The 15,905-nt window shown below is 38.5% G+C and overlaps 1 protein-coding gene across 8 annotated transcripts in view; it reads left to right on the forward strand.

The window, feature by feature from the left end:
- Positions 1-15,905, forward strand: part of sif (guanine nucleotide exchange factor still life) — a 544,491-nt gene that overhangs the window by 296,736 nt on the left and 231,850 nt on the right. For all 8 annotated transcript variants that reach the window (XM_076204845.1, XM_076204847.1, XM_076204849.1 and 5 more), the window contains 6 exons: positions 2,080-2,262; positions 3,119-3,267; positions 6,491-6,596; positions 9,755-9,925; positions 10,262-10,448; positions 11,509-11,623. In XM_076204845.1, the coding sequence (XP_076060960.1) occupies positions 2,080-2,262; positions 3,119-3,267; positions 6,491-6,596; positions 9,755-9,925; positions 10,262-10,448; positions 11,509-11,623 (911 nt within the window). The remainder of the gene's footprint in view (positions 1-2,079; positions 2,263-3,118; positions 3,268-6,490; positions 6,597-9,754; positions 9,926-10,261; positions 10,449-11,508; positions 11,624-15,905) is intronic.

Raw genomic sequence — 15,905 nt, forward strand, 5'->3', positions numbered from 1 at the left:
TGATTCGTTAGTTTCTTTTTCCAAGTGGTCTACTTTGCATAAGCGAACACACCTACCCGTGTTCTTCTTAGCATATATATATATTTATATATTTATATATATATATATATATATATATATATATATATATATATGTATATAATACTGATGACCCACTTTCGGAGAAGAATAAGCGAAGATATAGAGATCTGTATATTTCGATCACTTACTGTGATCCTCTTCGGCAGATATAAGTTACAAAGTACAGAACAATGTGTATTTATAGTAAAACAGTCTCAGTATTATTTTACATATGTGCTACGACATATCTTTGTTGTGATATATATATATGTATATATATATATATAAATATGTGTATATATATATATATATATACACTTTTTTTCTTTTTGTGCTCAGTTTACAAAGGTATTGCTAACCCCACTGGGTTTTTTTTCTTGGCACAACGGAAGCCACTTTGTATCTATTTATATAATTAATCAAATTCTCATACACCAATACAAATGATATAATTAGCCCCATTAGTGAACAAATTTCCTTCTGGTGATAGTCGTTGAATCAATCTATATTCTGAATTCAAGCGAAGAATTCTTATATAATGTCCATTTGTTTTTTCGTTTTTTCTTCTGTTTTCATTGCATGAATTAAAAAATGGTCAGGTCAGGTTACTTTTACTGTTCATATTATTCAGTCTTGGTGTTTCTTTTGTAAAATTTGTAGTGTGACAAAGATATGTTTATAATATAAATTACACAAGTCCTATATGAATCCATTATATTGACATTAAACATACGGGTAAAATATTTGCACATACTATTCATGGATTTATTAATTTTATTTATTATTATTTAGATTACTATAGTTTTTATTTATTTTTCTTTAACTTATCATTATTACGTTTTTCCCGCATCCGACCTAGTTATGGACCAAAAGACATGCTCCGCCTTTGTAATCCCTTTGTAACCCTTTGTAATGTATCAAATGAATTTAATTATTATGGTTGAGTAGAGTGGTAGAGAGAAAGTCCAGAAATACTTCATTCTTTCATTGATTGGTTAAATATCCATATATATATATATATATATATATATATATATATATATATATATATATATATATATATATATTTATTTCACTGAACAATACTTTATAACTTAAAATAATAAAACTTTATCATAAAACTTGATAACTCTTGAACGATTTCTTCACATTCTTTCTAGCCAAACAGCATTGGACGCTGTACTCAACTGAACGAGATTCTCTGGAGTTCGTTATGACAAAATCTATTAGGAATGTTGCCTTCACAAAGAGTTAAACACGTAAAGAGATTTTTATCCTTCATTCATGGCTTATCGCTCCAGACGGCCAGCCATTCAAGTATTCTTTGGTTAATATTGATTAGGCCGGTGACCCCTGGATCGAATGAAAATGGACATGAGCATAGACCATGGACAGCGTTCTGTGCAACTTCTCTGCCTTCGCAGGGTGGGTCGATCGTGAGACCCAATTTAACCCGATTGTCATCAGTTCTGCTAACTCTGGATCTTGCTCCATTTAGTGCAGACCACTCACGCCTTGGCAGTAATTATTTACAATGAATTTCAGTGATAAAATACAAAGGCTGACAAAAATATCTTTTGTTGATATCAATAGACATTATCAAAAAAATCCGCAGACAGGATAGTGGCTGGCATATACAGATCTCACGCTTTATACCATCTGTAATTTTTTCAAGTTTGAATTCCTGAAATATGAAAAGATATTTGTACACATACTGTCTGCTCTGCGAAAAAATGCTTAAAGGAATGTGAATAACTCATAAAGAGGTAATATCGTTTTAGTCCATTTTTTTGGAACTTCAGTGAAATTACTCCTCTGTTATTGTCGACTCTATTTTTTCATCATCATTATTATCATTATTATTATTATTATTATTATTATTATTATTATTATTATTATTATTATTATTACTATTATCATTATTATCAACATCATTATCATCACCATTATTATCATTATTACTTTAAATGCTCCCACTCACGTTCACATTGACGATCCAACCATTTCGATTGCCGCCAGGACTCCAAGCTGAAGCACATGGCCGAGCTGCAGCTGTCTGTCGTCTCCGACGTAGAGAACAAGCAGCAGATTCTGGGACAGATCCAGCAGTGGGAAGAAAACTTAGAAAGATTACACTGCGAGCAGTTCCGGCTCCGCTGCTATATGGCATCTCTTCAGGCCGGAGAACTTCCCAACCCTAAGGTAATTTCGAGTCGTTTTCTGTCTTGTCGTTTTCTGTCGTAGTGTGCAGAGTTGAAACCGCGCTCATAAGACCCCCGTCTCCTTGTTTCCACTCATCAAACTTTGCCTCACAATTATTTATACTTTTGGCACAGATGACGTTTTTTCATCCAACTTGTTCCAAAGTCTATGCATCTGTGTATGTGTGTGTGTGTGTGATTTGCCACGGTCTTAGATTACGTGTTGGACTCGTAATCGACAATAATTACCCTCTCGGATGAAAGCTCAGAGCTCATATGTATGGCACAATCTGTGGGTCATGCTGTGACCTTCCCCCCCCACACACACACAATGAAAGTTGGAACCGTACATGAATTTGAGGCAAGGTAGGATAAATGATTAGAGAATAGGAGACGGGACCCAACGAGCGTTGCTCTTTTTCCTGTATAGTACTATTAGGTAAATACAAAACTCCTTGCCCACCAGAGTTGTAATGCCGCTTCGCAGTGCAGGGATTTATTTCAGCCTTGAGCAGGACTCGAACTTTTGGAACGTGTGTGTGTGTGTGTTTGGTTACAATAAAAGAAGTGATAGAATATTATATTTAGAGTATTTTTACCAACCTTGAGTATTAGCAATTTCTTAGGTGCGACAATCTTCCACACACACACACACACACAGCGTTAAAAGTTTTATGAAATATGTGGTAATTTCATTAATATAAGTTATCTTCATTGTCCTCCCCACCTGATCATTGTGTCCAACGCTTATTTCCCCCCCAGTTGCATATTTAATATGTTTTACTTTCCTGTCCAGAAAATTATATCGTTCTCTTTTTTTCAAATTTCTAATCACGTTATTCCTTCATTCATTACAGGGCCTTCTGACCCATGTTTCTCGAACGACGAAAACGACGCTCAACCGACTGGGCGTCTTCACCGTCAGCTCCTTCCACGCGTACATCTGCGCGCGCAGCCCCTCGCTCCTCAACAACCTTTTGGCGGGAAGAGGCGCCACGAAGCGAAGGTAAGACAAGAATGAGTACTGTTGCAGTCCTTGCGCCCATGGAGTCCGTTCAAGGTGTAGCATACGTCGTGAGCCAGTGTAGCGAATCAACCTTATTACATTCCTCGCGCTCTTATTTTCCGTCTATGTAATTTTTATGTTTTATTCTGTATATAGTAAAGGAAGCTGTATAGTACAATGGATATCACTATTCAGGTTTATAACAACGGCTTGAATAAATTCTATGACACATGGAAGCGCTTTTTCCCCATGTTCGCCGATGTGTTATTGGATGGTAGACGACAGTGACGATACGATAAATTGATGGTCAAACTGGCAACGTCACATTCGGAGGAATTCCCGCTTCTGCGTCACCCTGCCCTGAATGGATTGCTTAGAGCGCAAGGACTATTATGAAAATTAAGGTTTAACAAATTCAAAGATTAACGTTCGAGAACTTACCGGTCACAGTCTCTACCAAGTTGGGTTCTCAAACTGTGGTATTTGAAACAGGGTTGCCGCGTTTTCTACACTGCCGTGTAGAATGGGAGAGTGTTGCCATACCGGGGCATACATATTCCTCGGGCGTGTGCCGACTTTCATAGCAAGATATACTTGTCAAACGTTGACGAAAATGTTGGTTCTAGTTTTTTTATATGTATTCTTGAATGTATATAAGGCCCTCATGCCCTAACATATTCAGTAAAATATAAAAATTATTTATATTATTATCGCAAAAAGGAAGCTGAAACTTTAGCGTAGAATTTTTTTCTACACCGTAAAAAAGTATCTTTTGGGGTACAATATTTATAAGTAACATAATTACCAATAAAAGTAATACATTTTGATGTACCATTTATTATTTGATAACCAGTTATATGATATTTAAACAACAGATTGAGTTTTTAAATGTCTTGAACAGCCCGCTGATATGTAGAAAAAAATTCCTCGCGCAGTTGCCACATGCTGCTATTTTTCTACGCTTTGATACTAAATTCTACGAAATGGCAGCCTTGATTTGAAATCTGATGATTAAGGCCTTGCCTTTGAACTCCGAAGACGTTTCTAATTTTGAGGTCAGTCTGGAACCAGAGCTCTGGGTAGTCTGATCCGACGTTAGTGCGGACTGTATTAGGTGGGACTCTTACGAGTTCGAAAAAAACTCAAAAGGCCACGGGTTGATATTGACCTTGTATAAATTTTCAAAAGTTCAACCCCCGATTTATTAAACCAAAATCTATTACATAAGGTTTAACAAGCAAATAAAAGAGGAGGGGAGTTAAATCGTATCTTATTTAAAGTTACGATAGGCGCGGTTCGAAGCTTCAAGAAATGCTTCTGATTCAAAAGATGTAAACAATATCTTGAGGGAAAGTTTCCCGAACGAAAAGGTAAACACTAAAAGATTCCCAATAACAATTACCACACTATATAGTGTTCACAAGAATGAGTACTACTAGTATTTCGTCGACAATCACAAGAGCTTCTGTCCTTGAAGACAATATCACACCGATATGGTGGAGAGATAAAGGGTTGCAGAACCGAGAGACATTAGAAACTAAAAGTGATCAGCACTCTTTTCTGAGTGGAAATGACTCTTCATTCGTAGAAAAATGTTGCATGACTTAGTGAGTAAATTGTTTCTAAAAGTGGGAGCCTGTTTTAGCAGATGTACAATATATTCCCTCAATTTCCATCGTCTGAAATAGTAGGATATAGTGTGTAATTCTTTGTTTAAGATCACTTTACCAAAATTTTGATATCGTTTTTAGGATTTTTTTTTTCAGCTGAAGGGATGTTTTATGGTTCAAGGGTAAATAAAATTCTCATGATGCATGCTATATTTCTATTAATCAACAATATGTGTGGGGACTCCGCTCAGTAATCGCGCAGATAACAGACTAGTCAGCAACTAAGCGTGACTCATAAGCGAGCCACGGTCGACTCGGAAATGCTTTAGTCGACATTTTTGCAGCTGGCGCATCTGCTGGTAGCATTAAAAATATGGTTGGGGAAGGATTTTTTTTATTATTTTTTTTTATAGCAGAAATAGTCCACCTGAAGAATTGTCACCAGAATTATCACCCTGCCGATGTTTGGCGTGACATTGCTTCTGGTGATCCCTCATTTATATATAAAAATATAATCAAGAATAGAGAAGTTCAAAGACATGAAATTGTGGTATGTGTAAAGACGCAGCCGTACGGTTACCTTGTCTGTGATTCCATAGACTCGTACAGGCGACAAATTTGGTATGAAGTCAGTCGCAGCCACCTCAGCCATTTTCCCTCCGGACAAAATTCCTCAACCATTTTCCCTCCATTAAATAAATAAATAGATGAATAAATAGATAAACTAATAGAATTATATTATTATGCAATGGTTTATTACTAAACATTCGACACTATTACTTTGACCATAGATCTTTTTCAGTACGATTTAAGAACACAGTTCATCATAGTTAACCTATATAGTATTCAAATATATATATATATATACATTAAAAACGTAAAAAATATTATGAGATGAAATTAGAATATTCACGCTGTCATCAGGAATACTGATTTATTATAGAGAGGAATAAGGTTATATATTGTATGTGGATAGGTCACCTCAACTTGACCTCACATCAAATATCTCCTAATTTTTTTTTTTTTTTTTCCCAATGGATTAGATAACCTGATTACAGTGACCTCAGCTGAGTTACCTTTATCCTTCCAGGTTGATGTTGTCCAGTTATGTAAATATATAATGTTTTTGTTCTAATTTACAATTTGTAAGCAACATTCATTGATATACAATCAGTTCTGCATATTCCTTTATTGAGACTGATTGGCATAACCTTGAAAAAGTGAGAATTGGACAGTTAACCGGATTATGACTAAATAAATTTTATTAAGGAAACAACATGTCGTCATTAAATATACATTGTTGTGCAAGACCCAATTTCTTTAACTTTATCGTTATTTTTCAATGGAGGAAAAATGACCGGTTATTCGAGGGACAATGAGTGAAGGCTGACCGAGGTATTTTGTCTGGATTCATGCACGGATGCGCTGCATGTCGGCGCACACTTTGTAGATGCTCAACAAATAATTTGTTTCTTCTTGTATATATATTTGTTTATCTATTTATTCATCTCCTTGTATATATATATTATCTATGTGTTTATTACATTCGAGTTCGTTATGAACCGAAATGTCTGTCGACATGCGTTGTCATAGTAACCTCGTTGTATTTCTAGAGCGCCTATGTTGTCTCGAAGCAACAGCGTGTCATCACGAAGGTCGCTACAGATTCAGCAGCAGCATGACGCAGAGCAGTACAAAGTGCATCTACCAGACAACCAGGTATGTAAAGTGTGAAGATAGCAGTTGTTACTGGGAGTTTTAATTGACTGGAAACCCAAACAGCGGCTCCTTGGCATTCCCTTAAATCTGTGTGCCTAAGCCTCCTGGTCAGTACAGTGGTTGCGTGCTGACCTTGTAATCACGGGGTCGCCAGATCGATCCTTGCTGACCCCGGGCAAGGATCGATCTACCGGCCACGGTGGAAGGTTGATGCTTGCCTCGGCTGACGGTCGGGGGCCCGCCGTGGCGACTGTTCGAACCCTCGCCGCGGCGCAGAGATCAGGAAAGGCATCCACTCTGAGTAATGGCCACCGACTGCTGCTCAACTCAGGACCTGAGATGACTTGGACATCACTGTGTGTGATAAATCAGCTTCCTCCTGGTACCGTCACTGCAGTGGGATACCGCGGACTCACCGTCTCCTGCGTTCGAACAGTTCCGGACAACCGACAAAGTGGAGGTCCGAGCGCCAGCCCCGCAAACCATGAAAAGAAAGAAAAAGAAAAAATGTCTGTTACGTGTCACCGAATGGTAGAGGAGAAGGAGGAATAGGAACGAAGAAGTAGCGAGTTGCCAGCTCTCTTCATGTGAAAAAGTGGAGCACAAACAAATTTGGGATAGGTTCGGAGACCGAGTGCCAGCCCCTCAGGTCAGCGCCTCTAGATGTGGTTTTGATGGAGTTTGAAGATGAGCGATGGGTGGTGGTTCTCTCCAATGTCAGGACTACAATTGGTTCCCATTCACTGTATAACTAAGCAAAGTGTTTAATTTTAAAACACTGGAAATGCAGTATATATAACTTTTTCTTGGTAAATACATAAAATTTTGATATTGAGCGTGTGCATTCAATAGAGTAGATGAAAATTATAGTAAAACCAAGTCAAACGAGAAGAAAATCCGAGGGATAATAAAAGAGGAAATTCAAGTCGTGTCCCGACTTGGTCTGTTTGCGGGGGAGAGGGAAGAGGTGAGAAACCAAGGAGCAGCGAACCAGGCTCACGTATGATGCTCCGAGGCGATCTGAATTTTCAGCGTTCGTCGATCCTTTATATACACGGGCAGGTCATGACCCGTGTTCCTTTTTGGCTTGAGGTCAAGTGTGATGCGTGGGAAGTCGGAGGCAGAATGTTCTTACGCTGGTGACTCACGAAGACAGGATATGTGTTCTTCAATGAAACCAGTGTCCCTCATCACGTGGCTGGCCGAGGTGCAGTTTAGTCATCGATGGCCGATGCTGGTACTGCACGTGTGTTCCTCAAGGAGGTTTTGTCCCACCTGTTACTTATGGTGGTCCGTCGTTGCCGATGACGACGCTGTTCTGCATCCGTTTGTGAAGATGATGAATTTTAACGATTGTGTCATTCATGCCATCGTAGGTGGCTGTTGAGTCCGATGCGGGAGCCACAAATTTTATCGCATATGTGGCAAAGGTGTTCTTTGCGAGGAGTTGGGCTCCAGCCATATGATGGTGACGTTTGGAGCGGTTTTCGGCTCCCTTTCGTGAAGTTTAGATTGTAAGTCTGTTAGTACCGCTCGTGCATACTGTCCTCTAAGTCTGTCTACTACTAGTGTCTCGAGCTCATTTGGATTTATATTGCATTTTTTGAGTAGGTCTTTACAGCAATCTTTGTATCATTTCTTGGGGCCTCCCACGCTTCTGTTTCCTGAGGATAGCTGACCATACAACATTTGTCTTGGAAGCCGATGTTCGGGCATTCTGATAGCATGCCCCACCATGAAGAGCTGAGATGGGAGGGGTGGAGGGGGTGGTGGAAGGGAGTGAAATGGATGGGAATAGGTATGTGCCTCTAACTTGGCTACCTCCCTTATAAGGGGAAAAAGCTCTCAGTACATAGACAGATAGACCTCTTGAAGCCCTCCCATCTTTAATCAGGAGATCTCTTTCAATGCAATCTATCCCAATTGGTGACCTGAACACACCTCTTTCTCTATGATCTTTCAAAATTGGCAGCTCCAGTACTTTGTCTTTCCTCACATGGCTTAACTGCCAAGCTGGGGACCAGATTGGTTGCTGCCCTTTGCATTCTCGTGATCTTGCTTATATCCTTCACTCTGTGTGGGGACCATACTACTAATGCATATTGCAGTCTTGGGCATATCATGGTTTCAATGAGTTTTTTCATCATCCCTTCATCCATACAGTGGAATGCCACTTTAATCTTCTGCAGTAGTTCATATATTTCTCCCACAATCCTGCTGATATGTCTGTCAGGTGACTGGTTGCCTTTTATCAAGACTCCCATTATTTATTTATTTATTTATGAGTTCACTTCCCAAGGAATAGATTAAGGGTGTCCTTTTGCTGCTGTTGACCAATCCTAGTACTTTGTATTTTTTGGTATTGAACTTCTTTTCCTATTCTTGTCTACATGCAAAAGTAATGTCTAAATATTTTTATAACATTCTACCATCCTCCTCATTTTTCACTCTTCTCATGATTTTTATGTCATCTGCAAACATGTTGGCATAGCTTGTTATTCCTTTCATCATGTCACTGACATAGATAAAATTATTGGTGCAAGCACTGAACCTTGTGGAACTCCACTCATTACTGCTTTCCAGCTTGACATCTTATCTATCTTTGTAGCTTTACTTCAAAAAAATCTTTTATCCATTCTAGTAGTTTGCCATTCAGTCTTCCAACGTGCTCCAATTTCCACATTAGTCAACTGTGAGGCATTTTATCAAATGTCTTCTCTAGGTCCAGTAAATAAAGTGTGTCATAGTTTCAGGTTGGAGAGAGGATCACAGTATATTAAAAATATATATATATGCCAGAGAGATTATCTCAATAATTAAGGAAAGTGATATACAAGAGAAAAAACTGTTCAGGATAGGTAAATATGAAAAGACATGGCTACTTTGAGTCAAGTTCAGGCCACAATCCAAATTACTGAAGAAATTTATTTATTTGGCTATCAAGTACACTGTGTCCATTATAGAGGATGCATTGATGGGGTTTGCTTGTTACGAACAAAAAAGTGACTTTGATTCAATCTGCAGCGCAGTTTAACCCCGAACTTGTATGTAATGGATGCACATCTAATCTCCTTTTATAATCTGACATAAGGGTGTTTTCATAGTATCCCCATTTCAGCAATTGTTTTCATTCATAGATTACAATCCTTTATCCTCAGATCGTGAGCATCAGCCTGAAAGATGCAATGAGTGTAGAAGAGTTCCTGGTGTCAGCATGTGGTAAGAAGAATCTTAATCCAATGGAGCATTTCGTCCGAGTGAAGAAGAGAAGGGAGCTTGAGGAAACCAACTACTTCGTTCCACACCGAACAGATCTTATTGAGAACTATGTAAGTTCTTCATAGAGTATTTGATTCTTTGCCTCTTATTCTGTTGTAAAACACATTCAGTTTCATTTTGTGCACTGATGAGAACAAACTTGCATAATTATAGTACAGTATATTGAAATTAGAAAGGGATAAGTAAAAATATTTTTTTAAATATTGTTAGGAAATATATGAGTTGCATCAGGATTTGCTAATTTCACTATGGTGATCACTTATATTGTATTTTGGGCAGGAATATGTATAATTGGTATTGCTTTCATCTTATGTATTGTCTTTTATATAGACATACATAAATTTTTCTCCCTGAATGTATCAGTAATGATTTTAACTTTTTCACAGTTGGCCACCCACGAAGTTGTAGAAATATGTGCCAAGATTCTTTACCAAGTAGAACTCACAAGATCATCTTTGGATCACATGTGGGGCTTCAGCGTTGAGGCTGAACTGATTGAGAACTCAGAGAGACAAGATGAGTTGTGTTGTTATATTTCACGCGTGGAGGACAGATCAACAGCCATGCAGAATGGTAAAGATGTTACTTGTTTAGTGTATATGTAAAAAAGGTAAATGGATAGGAAGAGGTGGATAATAAGATGACAGGGTGTACATGAGGTAACAAACATATCCAACAAGGATAGTAAGAGAAGCAAGAGCTATTGTTGTTGGTTGGCCTACACTGTCAGGGGATAATGGCAGTAGAGTTATGTAGGAAACAGATTGCCCTCCTGGTTTCTTGCTAGAGGCCCTCCACTCCAGATATCTTGTGGTTAGGTTTGTGTGCTACCAGTGCTGATCATTTTGTGACTGCATGCATGAGAAAGCCTGGCAGAGTGGACATGGGTCATCAATTATGTTTTCTAACATGAATCACACTAGCACGTCTGCACTCTGGGCACCATCCATCATTAAGACACTACCAACACAGAATAGGCCTGGCATAAGACTCAAACTGTCTCAAAAGACACAGAACACCTCACTCTACTCTGCCCTACACTGGCAATACACAAAAAACAACACAGTATCTCTTCTGCTAGTGATTTATGGTTTCGGCCGGAGACTGTTATGGGATTCTTGGAGGCTGCGAGTCTTCTACAAGACTTGGGGTAATAGATTAATTAATTGTCTTAAGTGATGTATGGTGGCTCCAGCAAAGTCTGGTGGTGTGAATTCTGTTCTGTTTAGGTTAGTTTCAGGTTTGTGTGGCTCTCTGCGCTCTGTCAGCCAAAAAGTTTGTAAGACATTTCTTGTCATTGTTGTGCATATTAGTTTTTGTGATTTTTTCATGAATGACAGTTGTGTGAAGTTGTATAGTAGTATGCTCAAAAGGTTACTTAAACATTAATAGCAAATTCATTATATCAGAAAGAATATGTAATATTTAATTTGTTATATCAAATGCAGTAGCAGAAAAGTTCCATTCTCTCCAACTCCATTATCTTCATGTCACCACATTTCTTTTAAAAATGTATCTCTCCAGACTTCTTCATTAATTCCCTGACAACTTCACCTTGCTACCAAATGAAAAATATCATATTTTAATTTCATATTTCATAGCTGCTAATAAACAAGGGACCATTCTTTTTCAGGTATCATCAAGGGTGATGAGATCATGGTCATAAATGGTGCCATTGTGAGTGACCTGGACATGATGTACATTGAGAGTGTCCTACAAGAGGAGCTTACTCTATGTCTTATGATGAGGTATGAAAAGAATATAGGAGAAAATAATCTTTATTGGGAAAAATAAAATTCATGCAGACTTTCTAAACCTATTTTTGCGATACATGTATACATGAGAGAAGTGTTCAAAATCTGTGGCCTTATACCTATTGGGTTGGCCTAATGCAGTTGTGTGTTATACTTTATCCAAAATCTTTTGAGGTAATCTGTAAGGTGTGTGTGTGATATGTATATTGTTCAAAGTCATTGTTAGTTAGAAGAGTGACTGTGGGCCTGGTTGGTGCCAACTTTTAAAAATTAGCCATTGCTCTAGTCTTCTATGTCTGCAGTTGCAGGTGGGCTTTGTTTAGACCTTTTTTTGTCTTTTCCTACTGTAGGGTGGTCAGAGTGGTTCCTAAAATAGACTGCTCACACATGGCCACTTCTGCCGAAAGGCACCTGTGCCTCATTCAAATGCACAGATGACCATCTTATGGTTGCTGCATCTGTGCCAGGTCATGAATAGAAACTTCCAACTGCATAGACCTGTTTCTGTCACCACTAAGTCATCACTGAATGATTCTAAAAAGAAAGAAATATGGAAAGATATGAATAAAGCAAAAATGAGAAGAAAGATATATGATCCATGAGAATACTTGTGCACAAAAAAAAATTAATGCGCAAAAATAGTTGCACATTAATATTCTCACGGTGCATGTCCAGGAGTATGATCAAGACCCATTGATATAAATATCTGAGATGACTGGTGGTCAGATGTTGTGCACAGTGATATTTGGCATGCTCATCTGCTTGAATCCATTGGTGATTGAGGCTGCAGTTTTTCCACATCTTCTACATTTGACTGCCCCATTGACTATGAAACTCACAGGGGAAAATACTTATATCCAGCTGGAGATTTGGTCCGGTTATTTGCTGTATAGTTTAGCTGATTTTATAATACTGGTGTTTTTTTTATATTTTCTGCAATCAACTACAAGGACGGGTGGTTAAAATCCCACTGCTGCTTGGACCAATTTAATACCAGTGTCTTTATTTGAAGGAAATGAGAAGTAAACTTGATCAGATTTTTATTTATTCACTTATATCTTATTATTTTTAATTAATAAACCAAGGAACTATAAATATAACTAAACACAGGAACTTGGAACGAAGTCCAATAATATAATTAAACCTACAAGATAATACACTTGTAGGAGAATCATTTGGTAGCTTGTAGGACTGAGAACATAAGGCATTGGCATGAGAATGTAGTCTATATGTAGGAAATACAAAGAAAATTATATATATATATATATATATATATTATATATATATATATTATATATATATATATATATATATATATATATATATATATATATATATATATATATATATATAATGATAATGGAAGAGAAGGCAGTAAGGGGAAGATGGGCAGAATATTTTAGGGAGTTGCTAAATGTGAAGGAGGATAGGGAAGGAAAGATTGCTGCAGTGGGAAGTGCGAAGAAAATGAGAGTGATGAATGAGGAGAATGGAGGAGAAATAAGGAAGGATGAGGTGAAGGCAGTTGTTAAGATGATGAAAGCAGGTAAGGCACATGGTCTGGATGGATGCCATGTGGAATGTCTGAAAAAGGGAGGTACAGTGATGGTGGACTGGTTGGTGAGGTTATTTAATGTTTGTTGGAGAGAGGGTAGAGTGCCGGAGGACTGGAGGAGTGCCTGTATAGTTCCTCTTTACAAGGGAAAAGGGGACAAGTGTGAATGTAGTAGTTTCAGAGGGATTAGCTTGTTGAGTGTAGTTGGGAAGGCTTATGGGAGGATCTTGGTTGAGAGGATTAGGAGAGGAACAGAAGGAGTAATTGGTGAGGAACAGTGTGGATTTAGGACAGGTAGAGGTTGTGTAGATCAGATCTTTGTGGTAAGACAGATATGTGAGAAAGCTATAGGAAAGGGGAAGGATGTTTTTTGGGCTTTTATGGATCTGGAAAAGGCTTATGATAGGGTAGACAGGAAGGCACTGTGGGAGGTACTGCAGATATACGGGATAGGAGGAAAGCTTCTGGGAGCTGTCAAGAGTTTTTATGAGAATAGTAGAGCTTGTGTCAGGATTGGGAATGGAGAGAGTGAGTGGTTCGAGGTAAAGGTGGGACTTCGTCAAGGATGCGTTATGTCGCCCTGGCTGTTCAACTTATACATGGATGGGGTGGTGCGAGAGGTAAATGCAAGGGTAGTGGGCAAGGGATTGGAGATGGTTAAAGAAAATGGAGAAAAGTGGAAGGTGAGCCAGCTGTTGTTTGCGGACGACACTGCGCTTGTGGCAGGATCGGAGGAGGGATTGAGGAAGTTGGTGGCAGAGTTTGGGAGAGTATGTGATAGAAGAAAGCTAAAGATAAATGTGGGTAAAAGTAAGATGATGAGATGTACAAGGGGTGAAAGTGGCAGTAGACTGGAAGTGAGCATTAAGGGAGAGCGACTGGAGGTAGTGGATAGTTTTAGATACTTGGATGTAAATGTGGCAGGGAAAGGTGGAGTGAAAGTGGAGGTAGAATGTAGATTGAGAGAAGCGAGTAAATGCCTTGGTGGATTAAAGAGTGTAATGAGGAATAGACATTTGGGAATGAATGCTAAGAGGAGACTGTATGAAGGAGTGATTGTGCCAACAGCACTGTATGGGGCAGAAACATGGAACATAAGAGAAGAAGAGAGAAGGAGTTTGAATGTGTTTGAGATGAGGTGTCTGAGAAGTATGATGGGGGTTACTAGGCTAGATAGAGTGAGAAATGAGGAGGTGAGGAGGAGAACGGGTGGAAAAGGAGCTGGGAGATAGGGTTGATGAAAGAATATTAGGATGGTTTGGACACATGGAAAGAATGAGTGAAGAAAGACTAGTAAAAGAGGTGTGGAAGGCAGATGTGGAGAGAGTGAACATGAGGGGACGTCCTAGGATGAGGTGGATGGATGGGGTGAAGGGGGCTTTGGGGAAGAGGGGAATGTCTGTTGAGGAAGGACGGGAGAGGACAGAAGACAGGGGTGAATGGAGAATGGTTGTATATGGATGATGTTGTGAAAGCATGAGGTGGAATGGGCAGGTGGATGGGGGGTGAGGTAGTATGTGTGAGCAAAATTTGACACAGCCCGAAGGGATTTCTCCCCGTCCTCTCATTTTATGCAATGGGGGGACGGAGAGGGGGTGTCGCCGATTTAATGAAGCGGCCTTGCTGTGGATGTGCTGTGTCTTGCGACACTGCTTCTGACCCAGGGCAGTGGACAAAGTGCAGGGATGACCCGTCATTCAGGAGGTGCTAAGATAAGTGGAGGGGTGTGGAGTGTATTCAGGGATGGAATGGGTGGGAATGATTTTATGCCTTTTTCTTTTTGGCTACCCCCCTTGTAAGGGGGAAAAAGCCTTGGTATATGTATGTATGTACTGTATAATATATATATATATACATATATATATACATATATATATATACATATATATATATATATATATATATACAGACACTCCTCAACTTACGTTTTAGTTACGTTCCGAACGGCCGAACATAAGTTGAAAATGAACGTAAGTTGTTACTGTACTATACATCCGTAAATTCTATTACCGTATCTTATAAAACACCCCTAAATAATTAATTATACACATAACATTGTAAAATAATAACATTAATTTCAAATAAATTAAATTCAAGCAACATAAATTGAGATGGTGGAGGAGGAGGCAAGGCATGTTCAGTTTGTCGTTTGTGCAATGTAAACAAAGGACGTCATGCGCAAGTATCGTTTGAACTACGGAGAGCGCGCTAAACTAAAAAAAATCACTCAATTTTTTTTTTTTTTACAATTTTTTTTACAGTCAGTTCAAACGTAAAATCGAAAAAACGAAAAACGAATGAACGTAAGTAGAGGAGCGTCTGTATATATGTATATAATATATACATATATATATATGTATATATATGTATATATATATGTACATATATACATATGTATATATACATATGATTCACACACAGAACTCCTTCCCCTCCATATCTTAATCCACAGCTAAACAGTCGGCATCCAGAGGCCACAACTGTGCTAACTCTATACCTAACCATTTTAAATAATACACACACGGAACTCCTTCCCATCTGTATCTTAATCTGCAGCTAAACAGTGGGCATCCAGAGGCCATGACTGTGCTAATCTAACTAGTTAATTTCTGGATGCTTTGGATTGGCAATTTTGTTCATGTAGTCGGTAAACCCAATCTGTTGAATCGAGCTTCTTAAATTGAATGGCGTAATTCTTCCTACACATACATATAAATCTAA

This window comes from Oratosquilla oratoria, chromosome 21, assembly GCF_046742065.1.
Source record: "Oratosquilla oratoria isolate Oo_2021 chromosome 21, ASM4674206v1, whole genome shotgun sequence".
Taxonomy (NCBI): Eukaryota; Metazoa; Arthropoda; class Malacostraca; order Stomatopoda; family Squillidae; genus Oratosquilla; species Oratosquilla oratoria.